The following is a 23,160-nucleotide window of genomic DNA, read 5'->3' on the forward strand; positions in this document are numbered from 1 at the left end:
GAATAAAAGTCAACACTTCATCCCGTGGTAGTTGCGTTAAAATTTCAAAGCAGTCAAAAGGCTCAGTTTTTCGATAGTGAGGAAAATGGAAACTTAATATATGGAATTATTAACATAATAATAATAACAATAATACTGATAATAATAATAGTAATAACAATAATAATGATAATAATAATGACAATAATAATGACGACAGTAATATTAATGCTAATAATACTTTTGACTGCTCACGTTAGGGTTCGACACAGCGGATTAATAATAATAATAATAATAAATAATAATAAAACTATTATGTTAACAGTGAATGTTAACACTGAATGTTAAATTCACCAACAGGGACTTTTTTTCTTAATTGCTGGTACATGGAAGCACAGTCAAGACATATGTTACCATTCTTTTTTAACTTGATTACAGATATAACATTTTTATTTCAACAACAATATTCTAAGAACACCCTAGCAAGCACCCGGGGAGGATGCTGTATGAAAGGATAAGGTCCATCCTAAGATGGGACGCAGGTATAACCGGGTATAACGAGAGATAGGATGACTCACACTCTCGATCCTCAAAAGGACCTTGCCCCACCAGCACTGTCCTGATTTAAACCCGTCACAGTGGGCCGGCTACAGGACAAGTGTGCTGCATACTGACTGTCATCCCTTTATCTCAGAGTTATGCCCTTTTGTTTGCGCGCGGGAGAGCCGCGCTATCCCTTCCCCTCCCCTGAACAGGCGCCCTGACCGACCGGAGGGGGCGCTAGTGCAGCGGCCAGGACACACACCCACATCGGGCTCCCCACCCGCAGACTCGGGGCCAATTGTGTCTGTAGGAACGCCCGACCGAGCCGGGGGAAACACGGGGATTCGAATCGATCCCCGTGTTGATGGGCAACGGAATAGACCGCCACGCCACCCGGACGCCCCAAAGAAAGACTTTAAACAAGTAGTTTCACAGCACAGACGAGCAGTGGAGGCAAAGCTTGCAAACGATGTCGACATCAGGAGTAGCTAGATGACGCTGGGAAAGAGAGGGGGGGCAGCGCGGCGGCATTAAACCGACGGCTGGCAAAGTGGAGGTAATAGTTGTCTCTAGCACACAATAGTTCAGCCCTGAATTTAACCGCCAGACACACTATTGCAGCCCGTCCCTGAGCGGCAATGTGTGAAGATGCTGCGGGCTGTTGGACGCCTCTTGGGCTGATCTAATCCTGGTTCAGAACTTCATTAAGACCCCTGGCTTTTGTCTCTATTCACGGCAACAAATTAAGCCAGAAATAAACAGAGTGAAGCACGGCTTAGTTAAAGAGGAAACGTGGGGAAAGATGAATTTCAGGGACGAGTAGGCAGTCATCAAGGAACGGTCCCGCGGGAGTGACGTGAACCCGGGCATCTTTAGAATCCGGGAGAGGGACGAGTTGCGGGGGGGGCGCATTAATATTAGGAGCACACGAGACAGTCGAGATAGAGGGGAAAGGGGGGAGATCCCGAGAGGAGAAAACCAGAAAGCGAGCGCATTTAGAGACATGGGAGAAGAGCCGCTTGGAGTCCGTAGGGAGCGGCGGAGGAGACGAGGGAGGGAGGTGGAGCATCAGATGAATGCAGGACTTGTAGGAGGTGTAAATTACGTTTTGGTCTGGAGTTGTCCTTGGGCCCCGGGCTTCCTCCCACGTATCTATGGGGCACACAAACACACCCCATAGAGGCCATTTTGCCCGAGCCAGGCTTATCGACGGCCACAGCGGGGGATAATGAGCCCAAGGCTCCGCAGCCCAGTCTCCAACGCTACGTGTGAGATTATTCCGTTAATGTTGCTGCTTTCGAGCATAACATGGCATCAGTGGAAGTTGCGGTTTCTCACTCAGCCTGTCTCCACGTGTCAGGTCTCTTCACCCGACACGTGTACCTCAGAATTACACGATACCCACGCAAGAAACAGTGTGACTGGAAAACACTTTGGCAGGTACTTGATTTCTAATGGGGCGGCACGGTGGCGCAGTGGTCGCCTCACAGCAAGAAGGTCCTGGGTTCGAGCCCCGGGGTGGTCACACTTTAATTATCCCCATAGGGAAATTAGGCTCTGCATGTAACCCATCCTAGCTGTGTAGCTAGGAGCAGCGGGCAGCCGCCACGCAGCACCCGGGGACCAACTCCAGTTGGAGTTGCCATGCCTTGCTCAGGGGCAGAGACAGGAGTATTAACCCTAACACGCATGTCTTTTTGATGGTGGGGGAAACCGAAGCACCCGGAGAAAACCTACATAGACATGGGGAGAGCGTGCAAACTCTACACAGAGGACGACCCCCAAGGTTGGACAACCCCGGGGCTCGAACCCAGGACTTTCATGCTGTGAGGCGACCGCGCTAACCACGTGCGTGCGTCTTGTTTTGAGGCCGTGCGCCACGAGCGAGACAGTGGACTCGAGCCGGATGAGAACATTCCAGCACGAGGCCTGCCGTGTGACCTCTGCAGGGGAAATCCTCAGCTTATGCGAGTGCAAGCCGCTGGTTCATCGCGTCATGATTACAAGATTTACACGATCTGCGCCATTTGGAAATTCCCCGTGGGATCCGTTGGAAATGGAGCAGTTTCCCCACTCGGTGGCGTAAGGACTTGATGTTGAACACCCGTCGGAGCGACTGACGGGAATGCCGGAAATTTCCCAAGGTTGCCGAATGCGTCAGTTTAGCCGGATCAGAAAGATAATTAGCTCCTCTTTTGGCGCCTCATATTGTCAGTTAAGCCATCCGCTTCCCAACTCTCCTAATGAAACCTCGTCCCGCGTGAAAGCTGAGGGTCTTTTCACACGTGCGCATCGTTTCACAAGCCTGCTCTCGGGTCTGCGGGGTGAGGTGGCACCGTGCACATAAGTGAGCGCGCCCATCGTTTCCTTTTTAATGATGGCGGTGCCCATTAAGGTGGACAGAAAAAAGAGACGTTTGCCCCTAATTTCTCTTAGGCAGTCTTAATATCAGAAAAAACGATCAAATGCCAAGGACGTTTTTTTGGTCATTAGCTCCTGCAGCCTCTCAGCTTATCGTCGCACTTTGTTTTTTCATACTCACACCATTATGGCACGCGGGGGGGGGGGGGGGGGGGCTAGTGCAGCGACCAGGACACATGCCCACATCCGGCTTCCCACCCGTAGACACAGCCATTGTGTCTGTAGGGACGCCCGACCAAGTTGGAGGTAACATGGGGATTCAAACTGGCGATCCCCATGTTGGTAGGCAACGGACTAGACCGCCACGCCACCCGGACGCCCCCTGTTATGCACCTCCTTAAAAGGAAGGATTCAGTGCTGAATCACATCCAGACTCCGGGGGGGGGGGGGGGGGGGCGTCTACTTAAATCCACCTCCTTCGCTGATCTCCCCGGCTGTCCGTTGCTGCCCTGTTGCGGAGTGACCTGGTCACCGATGACGTGTTCAACAACTCCCCCTCGGCACCGTCACACTCCAGCGATCATGTTTATGGCTTTTATGAAGCAGAAAAAGTAATTAGCCCGCTAACGAAGGCGTGCGTTAAACTCGGCGCGCTTAGGAGCCCTCCCCAAGGTGACGGGGGGGGGGGGCAAAGGAGAAAGACGGAAAGTTAAGTGGGAAGAAAAAGGAAGGCGCGTGCAGGTGCAGCGGCTTGGAGTGGACGGATGAGACAACCTCGTCCCACTACGGAGAGACACGTTCTGCACACACGTTACGTCACACATGCCTGCAGGTCCGTGGGAGCAGGCTTTGATATGTGTGCGTACATATTGAGGGTGAGTGCACACTTATCTGCGCTATAGAGCAGTGTTTCTCAACCGGGGGTCCGCGGACCCCTAGTGGTCCGTGGTGTAATTGCAAGGGGTCCGTGAAAATAAAATATCTTTAAAAAAAAGATCCTATGACATTTATAGAAATAGGATTATTTTACTCAAATGCGACTGAGACCTTTATCTACCTAAACTATAAAGGGTAACAGGACTTTTTTCTCTAATCACATCTGTTTCACAAGTGTAATTTATTGTATTTTAATAAGAGATCTCGCTCCCGTTTGCATTGTTAAAAGTTACTGCATAAAAATCCTGTTTTGTTACATATATCTGAAAGTTACTGCATACATATTCTGTTTTGTTACATATATCTGAAAGTTACTGAATACATATTCTGTTTTGTTACATATATCTGAAAGTTACTGCGTAAGAATTCTGTTTTGTTACATATATCTGAAAGTTACTGCGTAAGAATTCTGTTTTGTTAACTATATCTAAGTTACAACTGAAAGCTCTTATTTTTGCCCCAAAGAGTGAATAAATGCTATAATGCAATTTAAAATGCAGTTTCTACTGTTTCTATCAAATTGCAACCCCCCTCCCCCAAGATCAGGTGGAGGGGTCCTCAGGGTAGATCAAAAATACACAGGGGGTCCAGGACCCCAAAAAGGTTGAGAACCACTGCTATAGAGGGTACTTCATTACTTGTAGTGTGGGGGGTTGGGGGGGGCAAACACATACATGATCTTACAACGACCTTTCAATCAGGTATTATTCTGGTTGAGAGAAACCTGGTTAAGGGAGCCGCGCTACACAAATACCCTCCGGCTACAACGGGTGACCCGTGAAATGTAAGATGTGGAGGTGAAGGTGTAGCTGAGTTGAACCGGGGGGTGGGTGGGGGGTGGGACTCTGATTTCTGCGGCGTCTTCCGTTCGAGGCCCGCGAGCTTACTTCTGAGAGAAGAGGTCTCGGTAGGGGCTGCCGTGCTGCATGGCGATCCCGTAGCCTTTGCTGCTCATGCGGTTCCCCGTCACGGTGACGGTGCAGTCGTCGTCCGTCAAAGCCGCGTACTCCAACACCGCCATGTCCCACAGGAACGCATAGGGGCTCTTCTTCGCCTGTGAACACACACACACACACACACACACACACACACAAAGTGGTATTAATGTTCTGATTCGGTAGTGTAATCTAACACGTGTATACACGTTTGTTGTTAAGATGGAGGGAAACTATATTACACTGCATTTTCGTTTTTACTTTTATTTGTATTTACACAATCTATCCATGCAATCTGTGATGGCATGCGGCGCCACAGCTGTGTGGAGTTCTGCATCAACACAAGTGCCCCGCTGGTCAGAGCCGGTCTGGTGTGGTGTGTGTGTCAAATCCACACACGTCTAGCGCAACACGAAGCGTCTCCCAGGCAAGTCAACCCCACCTTCTCGTGGTCCAGACTAATGGGGCTCTGGCTGTGGGCGAATCGCCGGCGCCCTAGGAAGTAACCGGCCCCCCGCTGACTTGTAGGATAGGCTATTTAGCCAAAGGCTAAAGGCGGGGCAAACCCTGACAAAAACCCCACGTATACCAGTTACTATGGCCCGCTTGAACATGGACATGTCCTGGTGAGTCAAGGTTACCCCGGGGTAACCTTGGGTTATGGGTTAAATAACAAAACAAACTACTGCAAACTAAGGCTATGGGACCAACCCAGACAGAAATTTAGTTCCGAAGGAGTTGCGACCTCGGTCTACTATCAGCAAGCGACAAGCAAGCAAGCAGGCGTGGTTGACAACAAGAAACATGGCATGTGGTCATCACCGTGAGTGTACTGGAGACACGGAGGTGACCGAAAGCCAAAAAAGGAAAAACGAAGGAAGGCAATGCCACATTCGCTGGTTTTCTCATTTGCAAGTAATGAAGCGAACAACGTTTATGAAGTCTGAGCAGAAGTGGGGCAGACGGCGACCGCGTGCATCAGCTGAGGATTGCACCTTTAAAGGGGGCCTGACTGACAACGCAGGCCTTTGTGAGACAACTTCCTGCTTTTTTACCCATCACTATATACACACATAACTCTTGGCGCTACCGTTGTTTTTACTGGATTAAAGTGAGTCCCTGACACAAGAGGATCTCTACAGCGGCGGAGAAACACTCAGAGAAAAATCTCAGCAGTAGTGTGGATACTCAAGTATCTCCTCTTTGAGTTTGAACACGCCATATATGATGAAGAAACATCTTAAATACGGTTTTATTCTGGTTATGGGGAATCTGGATAAGACCCCTATCTTACGCCGGCCACAACTCATATTCTGTGGCTGAACATTTGTTATCCTGTTAAGTTTTCTTCGGTGTGCAGCACAAGATTTATTTGGCAAATTACTATGGGTAGAATTTGGCCAATGCATTTAAACGTGGAGGTAAAATGCTGGCGATACTAGAATATCCCTCTTTTAAAGTGACCAATAGACGTAACTGTCTTTCAAAAAAACAAAACAAAACAAAAAAACCTCAGGCTGCTGGACTTCCCTCCGTGCATTGAGTGGCGTTTCCGTGCCCTGATGTCTGTGGCCAGTATCTCCTCTTTTATCTGATGACTTGTAACTGACCTGTATGTCTGCTATCCTGCTGTCTGCTAATTCAACCCCTTCAGCCCTCACCACCTTTCCTCTTTTTTGCCACCATTCGCTTGTCCAGTCCGAATGACATCCCGATGTCATTGCTGTAGATCCTGGTGAGGTGGATCAGCAAGTCAATGTCTTACTCATTTCTGGAATACAGATTGATGTCATCCATGTATAGGAGGTAGCTGATGGTAACTTCACTTCTGAACCTGTACCCACATCCACCCTTGGTGATGATCTGACCTATGCAGAACAGTGGGGACAGTGCATCACCCTGGTATATGCCACAGTTGATGGTTACCCGTGTGACTGTCTTTTAGTTTGCCTCTAGTGTTGTTTTCTACTGTCACATTGAGTTCTTGATGAAGGCTCTTAGTGTCCTGTTGGCTTTGTGTAGGGCAAAGCACTTCAGTAACTATGTGTGGGCCAGGCTTTCGAAGTCAATCCAGGCGGGAACTCAGGTGGGTCTGTCTGGTCTTAAGAGTTTTGGGTGACTGCTCTATCAATCAGTAGCTAATGTTTTGACCCTTTGGTGTTGTTCCTGATTCCTTTCTGAGTTTTGCTTATGTGCCCATTCAGCTTAGTTGCTATGATGCCTGACAGGATCTTCCAGTTTGCAGAGAGGCAGGTTATCAGCCGGTAGTATGAAGGTGTTGTACCCTTGTGAGGATCCTTCATGATCAATATTGTTCTCCCCTGTGTTAGCCAGTAAGGGTGAGACCCTGATGTTAGCAGCTGGTCATCTGTGTTGCCAAGCGTTCATGGAGTGCTGTTAGCTTCTTCAGCCAGTAGGCGTGAATCATGTCAGGGCCTGGTGCAGTCCAGCTCGTCGTGTTTGAGACTTGTCATTGGATATCGGCCACTGTGATTATAACTGGCTCTTGTTCTGGGATACTGCTGTAATCTGCTCTTGGGTCCACCAGATGGTTGGATGATTCTTTGAGGAACAGGCCATTTACTCTTTTGCCTTCTGCTCCTCTATCTCTTCAGCCTGGCGGCCAGTGCTATGAACCTTTGTTTGGCAGTTTCCAGGGCCTCACTTAAGGACATCTTGCTGTACTTCTTCAACGAGGGCCTGTCTTTCATCACACCTTTCTACACCTCTGTTAACTGGCTAATATCTCTCTGTGCTGCTTGTTTCAGCTGGTCGGAGTCTGTCCTCACGTATCTCCTGTCTACTGGGTGGCCAGTCAGGGTGCTGAACTGTATAGTCATCCTGTTGGAGCCTCTTCTTCTCAAGTTGTGACAAAAGCTTCCTTCTACTGATGTTCGAGCATCAAGCCACTGGCTGCTTCTGAGTCAGTGGGGAAGAAGATCTCACACACAGATATATTGCACATGTATTTAAGCGACAATCTTTGAGGTTGTTACCTTCAGTCACCCACAACCCTTTGATAATGTACTGCAGGTGATTTCAAGTGGCATCTGTTTTTTGCCGAACATTACATAAGACAAGTCCATTTGAAAAAGAACTCTTTCATGATCAAAGCACATTGAGACTCTTCTCCAAATGGGAAAGGAAAAATGTATAGATCTAGAGGAGGCGCAGTGTGGATGTGGAGGAGGATGTGGTTGGTTGTGGCGGAGTCAGCGGCGCTGCTTGCAGGAGCACCAGCTTTGCATCAGCTTTACACACTTGAACCTGTTAGCTGTCACGGGTAATTGTTCTTGTGTGGGAGGACAAAGTGTTTGCACCCCCCCCCCCCAAGTCATCTCTTATTTGCCCCTCCTGCCTCACCCTCTCTCCTCCCCTTCAGTTTCTTCTCTTTCTTACACTTTGCTATGAGTGGTAAGCAGGGAGACAAAAGTCTCCAGATCCTTTCATGCTGTCATAACCTATTTACCCATCATGCATCTCTCATCCCTTCCTTTGATCACATATAAAAGCTTGCTTTTTTTTCTCCTGCTGCTCTTAACTTCTACAAGGTTTTTTTTTCCGTTTACCTCTAATCGTCCTCAGGTACTTTATCCCAGGTAGTACATAGTGATGAGGTCTTGCATTGTTTGCCAAGCTGTCTGAATACTCGCCAACGCTCGACAGTGTGCCGGGTTGCTGAGGGCACAATAGCGGACCTCACGGCTGGCATGTATCAAACGAGGACAAATGTAAGAGTTGGACAACGCAACAAGGGATGGCGGCAGAAACCTTCTCACTCGCTGCCTTCAGATGCAAGCAGACAGGGGGCTAACTGAGAAGCACTGTATTGGAACACAACAGAGATGATGCTAATTACAATGGTCACATATACACAAGCGCTGTTAGAGGAAAACATGAAGAAAGGCGGGGGCTGGGTCCGGGTGGCGTGGCGGTCTATTCCGTTGCCTCCCAACACGGAGATCGCCGGTTCAAATCCCAGTGTTACCTCCAGCTTGGTTGGGCGTCCCTACAGACACGATTGGCTGTGTCTCCTCTGGTCGGCCAGGGCCCTGTTAGGGGGGAACTGGGGGGAATAGTGTGATCCTCCCGCGTGCTACGTCCTCCCGGGGAAACTCCTCACTGTAAGGTGAAAAGAAGCGCCTGGAGACTCCACATGTACCGGAGGAGGCATGTGGTAGTCTGCAGCCCTCCCCGGATCAGCAGAGGGGGTGGAGCAGCGACCGGGACGTCTCGGAAGAGTGGGGTAATTGGGCGGATACAAGTGGGGAGAAAAAGACGGGGAAAAAAGCAAAAAAAAAAAGAAGAAAGGCAGAGAAACTGAGACTGCATTTATCAAGTAAATGGATAAACAGTGAATGTGCTCAGAGCTGGTCCGCCTCAGCTGCCAATGTTTGCTCTTTGGGAGATGTGTGTGCATTATGTGCAGCAATAACGACATCAATATTGTCTAACCAATTGGTTTATGGTATTGTGGAACTACTGATACAATTAATCAGTGGGTTTCTGTAACTAAAAGAGAGGATTATGGGTAAATCATTGCTGCCATTTTTACAGTGATCCTTGGTAAGAAGGCATCTTTGTGTGCACGTGTACTCGCAAGTGTATCTCATGCCTAGTCCACACACAAGGGTATTTTTGAAATGGGGGTTTTCCTCCTTCGATCTAAAAAAAAAACAAAAAACAAATCCCATCCACACAAGCACTGTCTGTACAAATGAAAACACAAAAACACAAGTGTAAGCACTGTCAAGAGCACACCAGACCAGCAGGCGGCAATACGACCCTGACCCTAAAGCCATGTTGGAAAAAAGCCATTTCCTGGAGGCTACCAACATTGGCGTGGGAGTCTTGGATCATATAGCGGTGACCTCTGTAACACATTCTGACGCCTCTGTTCCTCAACACAGTGGAAGAGTAACTACATTTATGTGAAAACATGTGAAAAGTCTGGTTAGCAAGGTGAGAACCAGCACTATTTTGGGTTCACCCTGGAGGGAGTTTTCCAGCAGGTCCGCTGTCAGTGGCCTAAAATGCATTTTGTGTGTCGGCGAAAGGCCACAACACACAGACAATGCTACATATTCAAAAATAACCGCGTATGTGTGGACAAGGCCTAAAATGCAAAGGCATCACTACAGCTGTCCTTAAAAGTTATTTGAGGTGTGTAAACAGGAGTTTTCCATCCATCCATTATCCAAACCACGTACCCTGCTCTCAGGGTCACGGGGATGCTGGAGTCTATCCCAGCAGTCCCTTGGCAGCAGGCGGGGAGACACCCTGGACATGCTGCCAGACCATCACAGGGCCAACACACACAACCCTAGGGACACTTTAGTACAATAAAATAATTTTAAATAACATAATTGAATAATCAAAATAAGAAAATAATAAGAGAGAAAGTGAGTGGAGCAGCAGCGAGTTTACCCCCAGAACCTCAACTGACTAACTTGGCCACGCAGCCCCCATGCTCCAGAGCGCCCGAGGAGGTCATCAGAAGCGAGTTTTGAATCAACAGTCAGATTGGTGAGCCTGGGCAGAGGGACAAGTTATCATACACTAACCTCATGCTTATGGGCCACAGTGAAGCAGAGATGGTAGAAGCTGTGGCGGAAGCTGTTAGTTCTCGGCTCAGTTTATGTGACATGTTGGAAACAAAAAGTAATCCGACACTTGCACATCTGAAGACAATCCTTGAAGCCCAGTTTCACAAAAAATGTGCTACTGATGTGTTCCACTGACTCAGAAATATAACCCAGGATGCAGAAGAATCACCTCAAAACTTAGCTTTTCGTGCAACTGAACTCAAGGAGAGGCTGATGGCTGCTGCCAATGTGAGTTCATATGTATGATACAGTCTAAAACTCATCCAAAAGAAATTCTTCAGGTCAGTCAGTACAGCACTGTTGAGTGATCATATGAAGTCAAGTCAAGTCAATTTTATCTGTATAGCCCAACATCACAAAATACAAATTTGCTTCAAGGGGCTTTACAGCAACATCACATCCTGTCCTGAAGCTTCATCTGAAATTGCATCTGGATGATATAAGAGTGACTGATGTGGGTTGCTGAAGCGTTATGTGATGTAGGCTTAAAGGTACAGGCTACCGATTCCTGCATGCATGACAAACCCCGGATAGGCCCTTGCTCGCGGTATTGACCAGCCTTCACTTGTGGAGTTGGCGTAACCTGGGCAGCACTCAGCTGGCTAAAGCCTAACAGGACCGCGGACTGGCGGTTATAGAAACCCCACACATCCCTGGCTCATAAGTGCCTAAATAGTGGGCAGTCCAAACTCCCAGTCCGACCATCACTTGGGTGCAACCTGTGGCGGATCCCATCGTCTTCACTCTTGTGTTGCCATGGAACTAGATTCTCCCAGGCCAAGCAGTGTTGACCAGCATCGCGACCTGATCACCACTTTAATCAAGGCTTTAGCGAATGACTCCCAAGTTTTTAAACACACACCTTAATCTCTTGGAATGGATCCTCGGACACGAGAGATGCCAATGATGACTGATGTGGCCTTGATAGAAAAAAAATGAATGAGGCTGCAGCCGTTGACTAGGAAAAAGAACTGAAACTGAAAAAAAGATATATCAGTAACAAGTCTTCCAGAGCAGTGGTTCTCAACTGGTTTGGCCTTGGGACCCACATTTTCCCGTGGTCATTAAGTTGCTTTCCTAGAATTCAAACCAAGCAAAATTCATCCATTCATTATCCAAACTGCTTACCCTGCTCTCAGGGTCACGGGGATGCTGGAGCCTATCCCAGCAGTCATTGGGCAGCAGGCTGGGAGACACCCTGGACAGGCCGCCAGGCCATCACAGGGCTAACACATGACATACACATTCACACCTAGGGACAATTTAGTATGGCCTATTCACCTGACCTACATGTCTTTGGACTGTGTGAGGAAACCGGAGCATCCGGAGGAAACCCACACAGACATGGGGAGAACATGCAAACTCCACACAGAGGACGACCTGGGCAACCCCAAAGTTGGACTACCCTGGGGCTCGAACCCAGAAACTTCTTGCTGTGAGGCGACCACGCTAACCACTGCACCACAGTGCCGCCCAAGTATAATTAGTTCTCAAAAATGGACTGGTAAACATACTACATACACCATGTCATCATGAACTTTTCTATTAACATAAAATACATATTTTCATCCCTGCATTCAGAGCACATAACTCTTCCAGTAACAACCTGATCCTGATGAATAAACTGATGAGTATGAACAAACAACTGCATGCTGCTGATCCCAGTGAATACGAATAAAATGATCATCATAACTGCATAACTGTACACCAACAGCGTAGGCAGAAATCCCAGTGTGGGTGGGCTCAGAGAAAATCAGGTGGGCTTAGCCCATCCAAGACCAATCACACTTAATAGGTCCTGAAATGCATATGTTAGCCAAAACAGGCCATTACAGCTATACTGGCCTGAATGCACCACAGCTTAATCACACAAGCCTTATACATCATCAGAGGTAATGTTACAGGCTCCAAGATGCACATTAACAGCATCGCATAGCCTGGCATGCCCCCCCCCCCCACACACACACACACTGCAGACGCAGCAACATCAGTCCGGAAATGTAAATTAGCTTTCTTTTGATGACTGCAACAGAAGGCAATGGGGCTTGGAGTTGAACGCTGAAATTATTTCATTATAGTACAACAAGTCAGTCGGTTCTCTTTCAAAGGAGAGCAAGGACAAAGTGTTCAGTCTGTATGTCATCACTGATGCCCTGATACCAGTTTTTATCCGACCGACAGTTGAAAAGTCTTTCGACAGTACAGCCGCTGACGGGGAAAGGGCTGAGGTAGCAGCCATGTAGTAGGTGTCGTCACTACTTGGCACTTGAGGAGAAACTGGAGCAGGAGTAGGTGTCTGTTGAGAATGATGACTGTGGTGAACTTGAGCTGAATTCGCCCTCCTGCTCCCCACAATGCTTTTTCGTGGCAAACTTAAGCAAACTGCTTTGTTTCATCACTCATCATTCTGCCTGGAGCTGCTCCCAAGGAGGTACCCGCTGTACTTGCGCTGGTACTCAAGTGTGAATGCATCTGCTCTCTTCCTTCATCGCACTATTGAAGAGCTGAATGGCCTCCTCATTCTAACTGTAAGTGCCAACGGTCTAAATCGCCCGCCATTGAAACTAAATCCATACACATTATAACTGATATGCCCCGAGAACAACAGTGTGATGATGATGATCCAGTTTGTTTCTGGGAAAGTATAATTGTGGGTGAAATTACTATGCACTCACCTAAGATAAGAAGGGGCCGCACATGGGAGTAAACAACTTGTTGGATAAGACTTCATTGTGGCTACAACGAAATGAATGTATCCACAAGAAGTCCTCGCTCTGCTACTAGATTCTGATGGATCAGCAGCTCAAGAGACAGCACGAGATGAGACATGAGACAGCATGAGATAAGATATGACAAAGCACGGGATGAGACATGAGACAGCACGAGAAGAGACAGCATGATGAGATATGAGACAGCATGAGGTGAGACAACACAAGATGAGACATGAGACAGCATGAGAAGAGACATGAGACAGCATGAGATGGGACGAGACAGCATGAGATGAGACATGAGATAGCACAACATGAGATATGAGACAGCACAAGATGAAACATGAGACAGCATGAGATGAGACATGAGACAGCATGAGATGAGACTTGACACAGCACAAGATGAGATATGAGACAGCACGAGATGAGACATGAGACGGCATGAGATGAGACGAGACAGCATGAGATGAGACAGCACAAGATGAAACATGAGACAGCATGAAATGTGACATGAGACAGCACAAGATGAGATATGAGACAGCATGAGATGTGACATGAGACATCACAATATGAGACAGCATGAGATGAGACATGACACAGCACGAAGATGAGACATGACACAGAACGAGATGAGACATGGCACGGCACAAGATGACACATGAGACAGCACAAGATGGCATGATTTTGGATGAACAGTCAGTCAGTGTGGGACCAGGTAGGCTGCATTTGTTTACTATTCAAACGGCAACAGCTCCAACTGATTATGCCAAAACATTAATATCCAGTAATGTTTGCAATCACAGCATTGTAAGATGGTGACATATGCACTCTTAGGCCCCTCCTCGGTTCAGGGATGGTCGTTACCTCTTCACATAGATGGCCTTTTTGACTCCCCGTTTAAACCATCGTTCCTCCCTATCAAGCATGTGAATAGTACACATGGTCATCAAAACTCTAGTTAATGGACAAACCCATATTTGATCATGAAACCGGTCGTTGGTTTCGGTCGTTAGGCACTGTATTGTACTGTATTGTTTATAAGGGGTGGGGAGTCAGTTTAGACTGAAGATGTCGCTTAGCTGAGCAATGAAGGCTATCTCAATAAACGTTGTGTCCAAGAACTGATTAAACCTTCTTTGACAAAGAAAGTGTTCCTGATTCCTGATAAAAAAAGCAAAAGTAACGATATCCTTGCCTAGGAGATCGTTTGATCAAGTGTGCTACACCTGCCTATCTTCTCTGTTAAACCTGGCATGACCCAGTGACTCGAATTCAAATCCCTGCACCCTTTAAAATCACTGGTTGATAGATATTGAGTATATTTTATTGTTGCGTTCATGTTAAGATGCCCAGGATAAGTGTCAGTTACACATGTTCACGGTGAATGGTGGACAATTGCATGGACACACGCACGCTCCTGCCACGTCCTCCTACCTTGCGTATGCCCTCAGAGGGGCTTGAGACAGAGTAGTCTTGGCCATCGTTTTTGCTGATGGTCCTCCAGAGTTCGGCGTACGTGCTGTCTTGCTCCAGGGGGTTGGTGCCTTTGTTTCTGAAGTAGTCGTAGACGGCAGAGTCCCTCACCGTGCCGTAGTCTACCTCGATCTGCCGGGACAGGTCCTGGAATGAGCTGCAATGCCCAACACAGAAAGGAATGGGGTTATTGAGCCGGAATAATACCGATGAAACACAGTGCGGTGATTTGTGCAGGGAATAGGCTGTACAAACACAAATTCCTGTCAAATCACATTTTTGAATAAGCACCATTCTGTGTTCAAACTGGGCCCGATACTGTTACGGTGCAGTGTCCTAGGCGGTATTTACACTAGAGATTGTGTCAGCGCGGAAATACAAATCCTATTACATTAGAATACTGAACAGGTGCATCTGTGTGTCACAAACTCATGTTGCCACCCCTTTCTGCACCCTTATGAAGGGTCCCAGTGTCAAATAAGTTTAGGTATCATACTTAGTGCATACTTCTAGTATACCTGAACTAAACCAAACAGTGTACAAATGCAATAGGATGATATATCTTGCTGTTGTGGCGAATTCAGGGGGGCAGCCGGGACGTGAACCCAGGTCTCCTGCACCACGGGCAACAACGTTAACCAGTGGACTAAAGGGTCCCACCGGTTAGCCAAGGGCTAGCGAGTCTACTTATCTGTGGTTGTTACGCTAACCCTCCTCCTTTGGGGAACCACGTCCCCGTGCTTCAGCATATCAGCCCCCTCACGCCTCTGAGCGCACGTGCGTCTGATGGCCTGACAGTCTCGTAATACACTTGTGCACTGGACCAACCATACTGCTGTCGTACCGTCGTGGGTTTGGGCCCAATATAAATCTAATAGTTCCGCTGATGTTGATTCAGCTTCATAACTCTATAATACTCCGCTATCTAACTCCATTTCAAGTCATTGTAATTCTAATCAAGTATAACACAATCTCCCGTGTAAATAGAGCCAAGAAATGACACCGCACCGCAACAGTCGAGGGCCGAGTGTAAACACAGAGAACGGTGCTGAGTCAAGCATTTCCACCGTATCACCCAGATGACAGATGAAGCTATTTGCCTTGGAAATCCGATTTCCTGTAACCTGCGGGAACTCTCCTTTTCCAGAGGACGTGCGGGGAGGACAATGTTTGCCCAGACTTAATTTTTCGACTGGATTTGAAGATTGACTTGGTGGTCAAAACCTCCTGATAATGCCTTGGTAATGTGGCTGTAGAGGACGACGTATTTATAAGTGCGTGCTGCGAAACACAAACACACAACAGAAGACCAGATGGAGTCTAAAGCTAATTAAAAAGCTAATCTCTGGGCGTCCGTGTGGCGTGGCGGTCTATTCCGTTGTCTACCAACGCGGGGATCGGTGGTTCGAATCCCCGTGTTACCTCCGGCTTGGTCAGGCGTTCCTACAAACACAAGTGGGCGGGAAGCCGGATGTGGGTATGTGTCCTGGTCGCTGCACTAGCGCCTCCTCTGGTCAGTCAGGGCGCCTGTTCGTAAGAGTGGGAGGGATTAGCGTGATCCTCCCACGCACTACGTCCCCCTGGTGAAACTCCTCACTGTCAGGTGAAAAGAAGCGGCTGGCGACTCCACATGTATGGGAGGAGGCGTGGGGTAGTCTGCAGCCCTCCCCGGATCAGCAGAGGGGGGCGGAGCAGCGACCGCGACGGCTCGGAAGAGCGGGGTAATTGGGGAGAAAAAGGGGGGCATAAATAAATGACTAAAAAAGCCAAACTCAGTTCTATGAGTTCAGAGGCAAGTCTGCTCAGTTCAGCAAGGATGATGAATATGCCGTCGAGCTTTGCACGAGCAAGTCTGCCGGTGCTGGCTGGTTTCCTCAAGCCGCCTCATGATTCACTTGCCACTTTTCATGGAGTTTTTTTGAACGTGTCCAAATGACTGGAATGACACGCGGGTGTCATCATAATGCGTAGTATATCTCTCTGAACCGGTTGCACTCTTTTCTGCAGGGATATTTGCGTGCGCGAGAAGACGAGGGGAGAGCGATGCCGAGAGAGCTGTGTCCTTTAATGTGCTTCTTTACAGAGGAAGCTGATGACAGCCGATCCTCGTGCTCCCCGCCACGCGTAGGACTGTATTTACTTGCCATTTTAGAGAGTCGTGTCTGCGCACTTTAAGAAGGGCCACAAGCAAAACACGTTCGATGACGTGTCAATAACGGAACTGATGAAGCGATGCTTCAAAACTTAACACACATCCGTCCATTAGCCGAGCCGCTCGTCCTGCTCTCAGGGTCGCGGGGATGCTGCAGCCTATCCCAGCAGTCATTGGGCGGCAGGCGGGGAGACACTCTGGACAGGCCGCGAGGCCATCACAGGGCCCCCCCACACACACACACACACACTACCCCTGGGCTCGAACCCGGGACCTTCTTCATAGTCTTCTTCCATCATATTCATATTCTTCATACGTTATCCATTATAATTCTGTAATCTTCTTTCAATGTTGTGCTGCACGCTGTGCATCTTGGGAGAGAGCTCCCTCCTCTGTTGCTCCCCCTGAGGGTTCTCCCTGTTTTTTCTCCCTGTTAGAGGTTTTTTTTTTTTTAGGGAGTTGCTCCTTATCCGATGAGAGGGTCTACGGACAGGGTGTTGTGCTGCTGTCAAGCCCACCGAGGCAAATTTGTAATTTGTGACATTGGGCTACGCAAATAAAATTGACTTGACTCGACCTCCTTGCCGTGAGAGGCTCGCGCCACCGTGCTGCCCCCCTTAGCATACACATCACACAGGTTATCTTTATGTCAAAGTGTGCCCACCACACTTGTTTCACCGGAGAAGCCACAGAAAAGTTCCCCTTGCTGCTTAAGAACAAACAGAAGGGGACACGTGTCTGTCTCGGCAGCTAGCATAACGCAACACAGGCTCCTCTGGGGTTGACTGTATAAGCTGCAGATTATGACCCGTTTTTAGCACCGCTCACGAGGCAGTGCCTCACTCAGTCTTTCCAATCATGCACGCTGCCGATGCCTTCCGGACCCGAAGATGATTGACACATGTCACTTTCAGCCTTCCAGTGCCATATGGTCAAATTTTCCGCTGATTTTCCGTCGTTGGTTAGTAGAGGCGTCGATGTACGTCGGAACCAGAGCAAGAGGGAGAAAATACTGGTATACTAGTATGTGCACCTTCCTGCTTCACGGTGGCCCAGGGGGCAGCACTGTCGCCTCACAGCAAGAAGGTCCTGGGTTCGAACCCCGGGCCGTCCCAGGTCCTTTCCCCACACAGACACGGGGAGAACATGCAAACCCCACACAGAGGACGACCCGGGACGACCCCCAAGCTGGGACTACCCTGGAGCTCGAACCCAGAACCTTCTTGCTGTGAGGCGACCGCGCTAACCACTGCGCCACCGTGTCGCCCTCTATTCTATTCTATTCTATTCTATTCACCAAATTTTGGTTTGCGGCCATGAAAGTACTGCACCATTATGTCTTTCTTGTGTGCGCGCGCGCGTGTGTGTGTGTGTGTGTGTGTGTGTGTGTGTGTGTGTGTGTGTGTGTGTGTGTGTGTGTGTGTGTGTGTGTGTGTGTGTCCGCTGCAGTACTGTGGGGTCACACTCTGAGATGGTGTGTCCGAACAGAACAACATGTTTCTGTTTCTGTGCCGTTCAAACGTTTTGGGGAGGTGTGAGTGTAGCGTCTTCATTTTTACGTCACTGCCAGTGGCCTGCGTAGGAGCCGTGTCGATAATTAAAAAAAAAAAAAAAGTTGACAAGTACTTTCTAATCAATTAGACAAACACGAGTGATTATGTCTTGAAAGCAGGAGTTAGGATATCTGTGGGAAAGAAACAGTAGGAGATTTTTAATGAAGTAATATCGACAAGATGAAAACAAACAGCAGACAGAGCATCGATTTGGAAATAATTAAAATTAAAGATGAGGGAGAAAAATGTGAACCTTTCACTCATGATTAAAAAGCACTAGGAAAAAAAAAACCTCACTATACATTTATAGAGAAATATAGTCTGTGTGTCGTTCTATATATGTCTTTATACATATATGACCTAAGTGACCCACTCATCTGAGTGACCTCTTTTAGATGAGTGATGAAACGTTTCTGACAATAAACATTGTGCCCAGATGAGCTGATCCAGCTTTCTTTGACTGTAATTTGGTACTTTTTATACTCATATTCACAACCCACAGACATGAAATAAAAGCACCTTTCTCGAATCCTGACTGAGCTGACTATTGAACATAACACATAACGCTTTGTTGTGCTGTTAACTGTGTTCGGATGCAGAGGCAAAGTTAATTAAACTATTCATTACCGACGACAGCACCGTGGTATTTGCCTCGTTACCTGGTAACTGAAGCCCGGCTGTTGGAGGAGAGGCATCTCTGTGTAGAACAGAGACTTAGACGAGACTAATTCAACCCCCACCCCGCCCAAATGTGATTTTATTTGTATGTTGTTGCATGTATGTGTATCCATCTCTAGAGCATATTGGACTTGCTCTAGGTTTAGAAAAGTTACCATGAGATGAAATGAAATGAGGAATACGATGAGGTGAGATGAGGAATAAGATGAGATGAGATGAGGAATAAGATGAGATGAGATGAGATGAGGAATAAGATGAGGTGAGATGAAATGAAATGAGGAATACGATGAGGTGAGATGAGATGAGGAATAAGATGAGATGAGATGAGATGAAGAATAAGATGAGGTGAGATGAAATGAAATGAGGAATACGATGAGGTGAGATGAGATGAGGAATAAGATGAGATGAGATGAGGAATAAGATGAGGTGAGATGAGATGAAATGAGGAATACGATGAGGTGAGATGAGATGAGGAATAATATGAGATGAGATAAGATGAGGAATGAGATGAGATGAGGAATAAGATGAGGTGAGATGAGATGAGGAATGAGATGATATGAGATAAGATGAGGAATGAGATGAGGAATAAGATGAGGTGAGATGAGATGAAATGAGGAATACAATGAGGTGAGTAATGAGATGAGATGAGATAAGATAAGATGAGGAATAAGATGAGATGAGGTGAGGTGAGACGAGGAATAAGATGAGATGAAGAATACGATGAGGTGAGATGAGATGAGGAATAACATGATATGAGATGAGGAATAACATGAGATGAGAAATAAAATGAGATGAGATGAGGGATACATAAGATGAGATGAGATGCATTCAAAGTGACCCTTGGAAACCAAGCTGTTGCAAAAAAGGGGAAAGTATCGAAATAATTCAGAACGAAACAAGAATTAAGAGAGGCAAATGGTAGTGAGAAATATGTATGCAGCAAATCTCATAAATGAAAAGTGACAGCAACATGTGTGCAATATGTGGGATTATAGATACTACTAATCATTCAGTATAGAGCATAATGTAAATGTAAAGGTGTACATACTATATATCATAATGTAAAGAAAAGTGAGACAACACATTTAATGTAGAACCACGTAACTACTATGTCGTTCTTTCCTTTCACCTTTTTATGAACGTTCAGGTGAATGTTCAGCGTGGTTTAGGCAGTTCAGCCTAATGGCCTTTGGTTTAAAGAGCCCTGTGTGTGCTCTGCACTGCACCTAATATGAACGAGTCGGGAACTGACGGTGTTCTGCAGCTGGAGCAGTCAATTGTGGAGGATGTACAAACTGTTAACTGCAATGGAGTTGAGCTCACTCCTCGTTCCACTATCTGCTTTGCCTCCGCTGGCAGGGCTGGTCTTTTGCACCAGGTTTTCCCGCCTGTCCATTACCACGAGCTGGCTGACTAGTCCAGCTAATTTTTGTTCGAGAATCCCTAAAAATATGTACGAGTGCACTCACTCGACCCCTCATCTTGCCAGACAATTTTTAGACCAGGGATTGAACCGGGCAGCCATTTCACTTCCAAATCCATACACGTATTACCGACCGAACCAACAGTACATCTATATGTGGCTGATTTACTTTCTACCATGGACAAGTATGTCTTAACTAACTTCTACCTCCAGCATGGTCTCCCCACCCCATGTGTCCAATCATATAGGCTGGTTCTGCAGGATGGGCATCTCAAGTGTAATGAAGCAGAGAGGACAGGCACTTCCAATGGCTATGGCTGTGAAGGAGTCCGCAGACCGAGCAGTATTCACTTCTAAATGTGACAGATTTCCCATCTCTCTCTAGAAACGAATGTGAGACTGGAAAGAGTGGCTAACAACTCAACTGTGCAGGGAAACAAGCATATGCCGCAGAGGGACCTATACCGGTTTTTAGGATGCAAATGCCTCCATGCCAAATGATGCCAGCCATGATTCAGTAATGATGGGTTAAGACATGATGCATTAAAGCAGCAGATGGTGTCCTGTTTTATTTATTTATTTATTTATTTATTTATTTTCAAGTGGTGTAGGTCAAATTGAGTTCACATGAACCATGTCTAATTGGGCTCCCCTCCCACATGTGAATGTGTGTGTGTGTGTGTGTGTGTGTGGGCCCTGTGATGGCCCGGCAGCCTGTCCAGGGTGTCTCCCCGCCTGCCACCCAACGACTGCTGGGATAGGCTGCAGCATCCCTGCCACCCTGAGATAAACGGTTTGGGTAGGTGACGGATGGACGGATGGGCGGAAAAGTAATAGAAGAGCACGCGGCTCCAGATCCTCAACACTGTACCAGCTGCAGGGTCGTGGAGAGGATCACTCACAGATCAATACTCTGCTTATTTACTGTGGGCAGAAGTAAACACGTCCCGGGTAAAAGCCAGCATCAGCAACACCCCGTCTGCTCATGCTGCATTAAAAAATCATCGTGCGCCCCCGAGAAAATTCAAAGCCTGTCCATGAATTTGTTTGTCCTGCAGATGTTAATGGTACATGTCGTGCTGTCCACCAGTTGAGCTGACCGTGTGTGTGTGTGTGTGTGTGTGTGTGATTATCAGAGAGACAGACCGTCTGTGGCGGGAGGCTTAGACGAGTGGCGACTGTAACGGGGGACACCGCCTGGCTGTCAACACTTGAACGCACCTATTTCACAGCTCCCACCTGCAGCCGCTCCACGTTACCTCTTCATTTATCTTGTCCAGGACGATGCAGAGAACAGGCACAGTGGGGGGGGGGGGTATCGCCTTCCTCGGGGGCATGTGACAATTCCCCGGCCATTTGATCACCACGCCGCCACTCCAGCAGGCGTCCTCGTAAAAGCCTCCCGGGCTCAGGGGGTTTGTGGGGGGACGCTGAAATGGCAGCTGTTGTGAAGCATTTCTCCTGGGTTTATAGGGTACCGGATGTGAGGACCGCCTGGTCTTTCCATCACGTAGACCGGCTCGATAAAAGCCGCCTCTCGAGCCGCCCGTCAGCTTAAATCAGGGGTGTCAGACTCCGGGCCTCGAGGGCCGCAGCGTCTGCAGGTATTGGTTGCAACCGTGCACTACGCCACCGGATTAAACTAGTTCCTTTCCCCTCCTCGATCCAGGAGGTGAGCTAATTAGTTAAATCAGGTGGTTTAGTGCACGGTTGCAACAAATACCTGCAGAAACTGCGGCCCTCGAGGCCTGGAGTTTGACACCGCTGGCTTAAAGCAACACCGTGAGAGTTCTTGAATTTCCGCAACAACTCGTACGTCGCCTGTTTCAGACATCCAAAGTTGGTTTTTTTCCTCATCACAGCCTTGCAACAAGGTAAGCGCATTTATTTACAACCCCCAACTCACAAGACTACCACAGAAGAAGAGGAGCTGTGCTCACAGACGGGATCGCCAGTTCGAATCCCCGTGTTACCTCCGGCTTGGTCGGGCATCCCTACAGACGTGTCTGAGGGTGGGAGGCCGGATGTGGGTATGTGCCCTGGTCGCTGCACTAGCGCCTCCTCTGGTCGGTCGGGGCGCCTGTTTGGGGGGGGGGGACAGGGGGGAATAGCGTGATCCTCCCATGTGCTACGTCCCCCTGGTGAAACTCCTCACTGTCAGGTGAACAGAAGCGGCTGGCGACTCCACATGTATGGGAGGAGGCGTGTGGTAGTCTGCAGCCCTCCCCGGATTGGCAGAGGGGGTGGACCATTGGTGCATGTCTTGCTTTACAAATGCTGTTTAGGTTGAGCTGGAGAAGTCCACTTCTGTCTGTAGATGTGCACGTCTAGTTTTGTGTATATACAAAACGGCTGTCAAAGCATTTGCCTGTGCACTGTATGCTTCATCTGTCAAATGCCCGAGACCCAATAATAGACGTTTAAAATAGCTTTCTTCAAAAGTGCAGCATCAGAACGTTGCCGTCACCGCATCAATTTTCTGAGCTTCATGTATTTAAAATGTCAATTTTCCAAACGTTCCCCAGCCGCCATTGAAAGTGTACCGCCAGAAGGATCACTTATTCAATGTTATACGGGAGGATAAGAGCGTTCTCTTATTTCATCAAAGAAGGTTGAATCAGTCCATCTGGATACAATGTATACTGACAGAACTACACTGTCAATACACATTGTATCCAGATGAACTGATTCCGCCTCCTTTGATCTCCTTACCTGTATTATTGAGCAATTAGTTGTTTCGATTCATTCAAAAGCAACAGTGTTTCATTAATGCTTTCATCTGAGAGACCAAGAGACGCATGTCTGCTTTGGTC

General features: G+C 47.8%; 1 protein-coding gene across 1 annotated transcript in view; it reads right to left on the minus strand.

Moving 5' to 3' along the window:
* The window catches only part of LOC130127193 (glutamate receptor ionotropic, delta-1-like), a 613,283-nt gene that overhangs the window by 10,440 nt on the left and 579,683 nt on the right, over positions 1 to 23,160 (minus strand). The window contains exons 15-16 of the mRNA XM_056296763.1: positions 14,503 to 14,698; positions 4,707 to 4,873 (exon numbers count right to left, since the gene is read on the minus strand). Coding sequence (XP_056152738.1) covers positions 4,707 to 4,873; positions 14,503 to 14,698 — 363 coding nt within the window. The remainder of the gene's footprint in view (positions 1 to 4,706; positions 4,874 to 14,502; positions 14,699 to 23,160) is intronic.

The sequence above is a fragment of the Lampris incognitus genome, chromosome 17 (genome assembly GCF_029633865.1).
Source record: "Lampris incognitus isolate fLamInc1 chromosome 17, fLamInc1.hap2, whole genome shotgun sequence".
NCBI classification, from domain to species: Eukaryota; Metazoa; Chordata; class Actinopteri; order Lampriformes; family Lampridae; genus Lampris; species Lampris incognitus.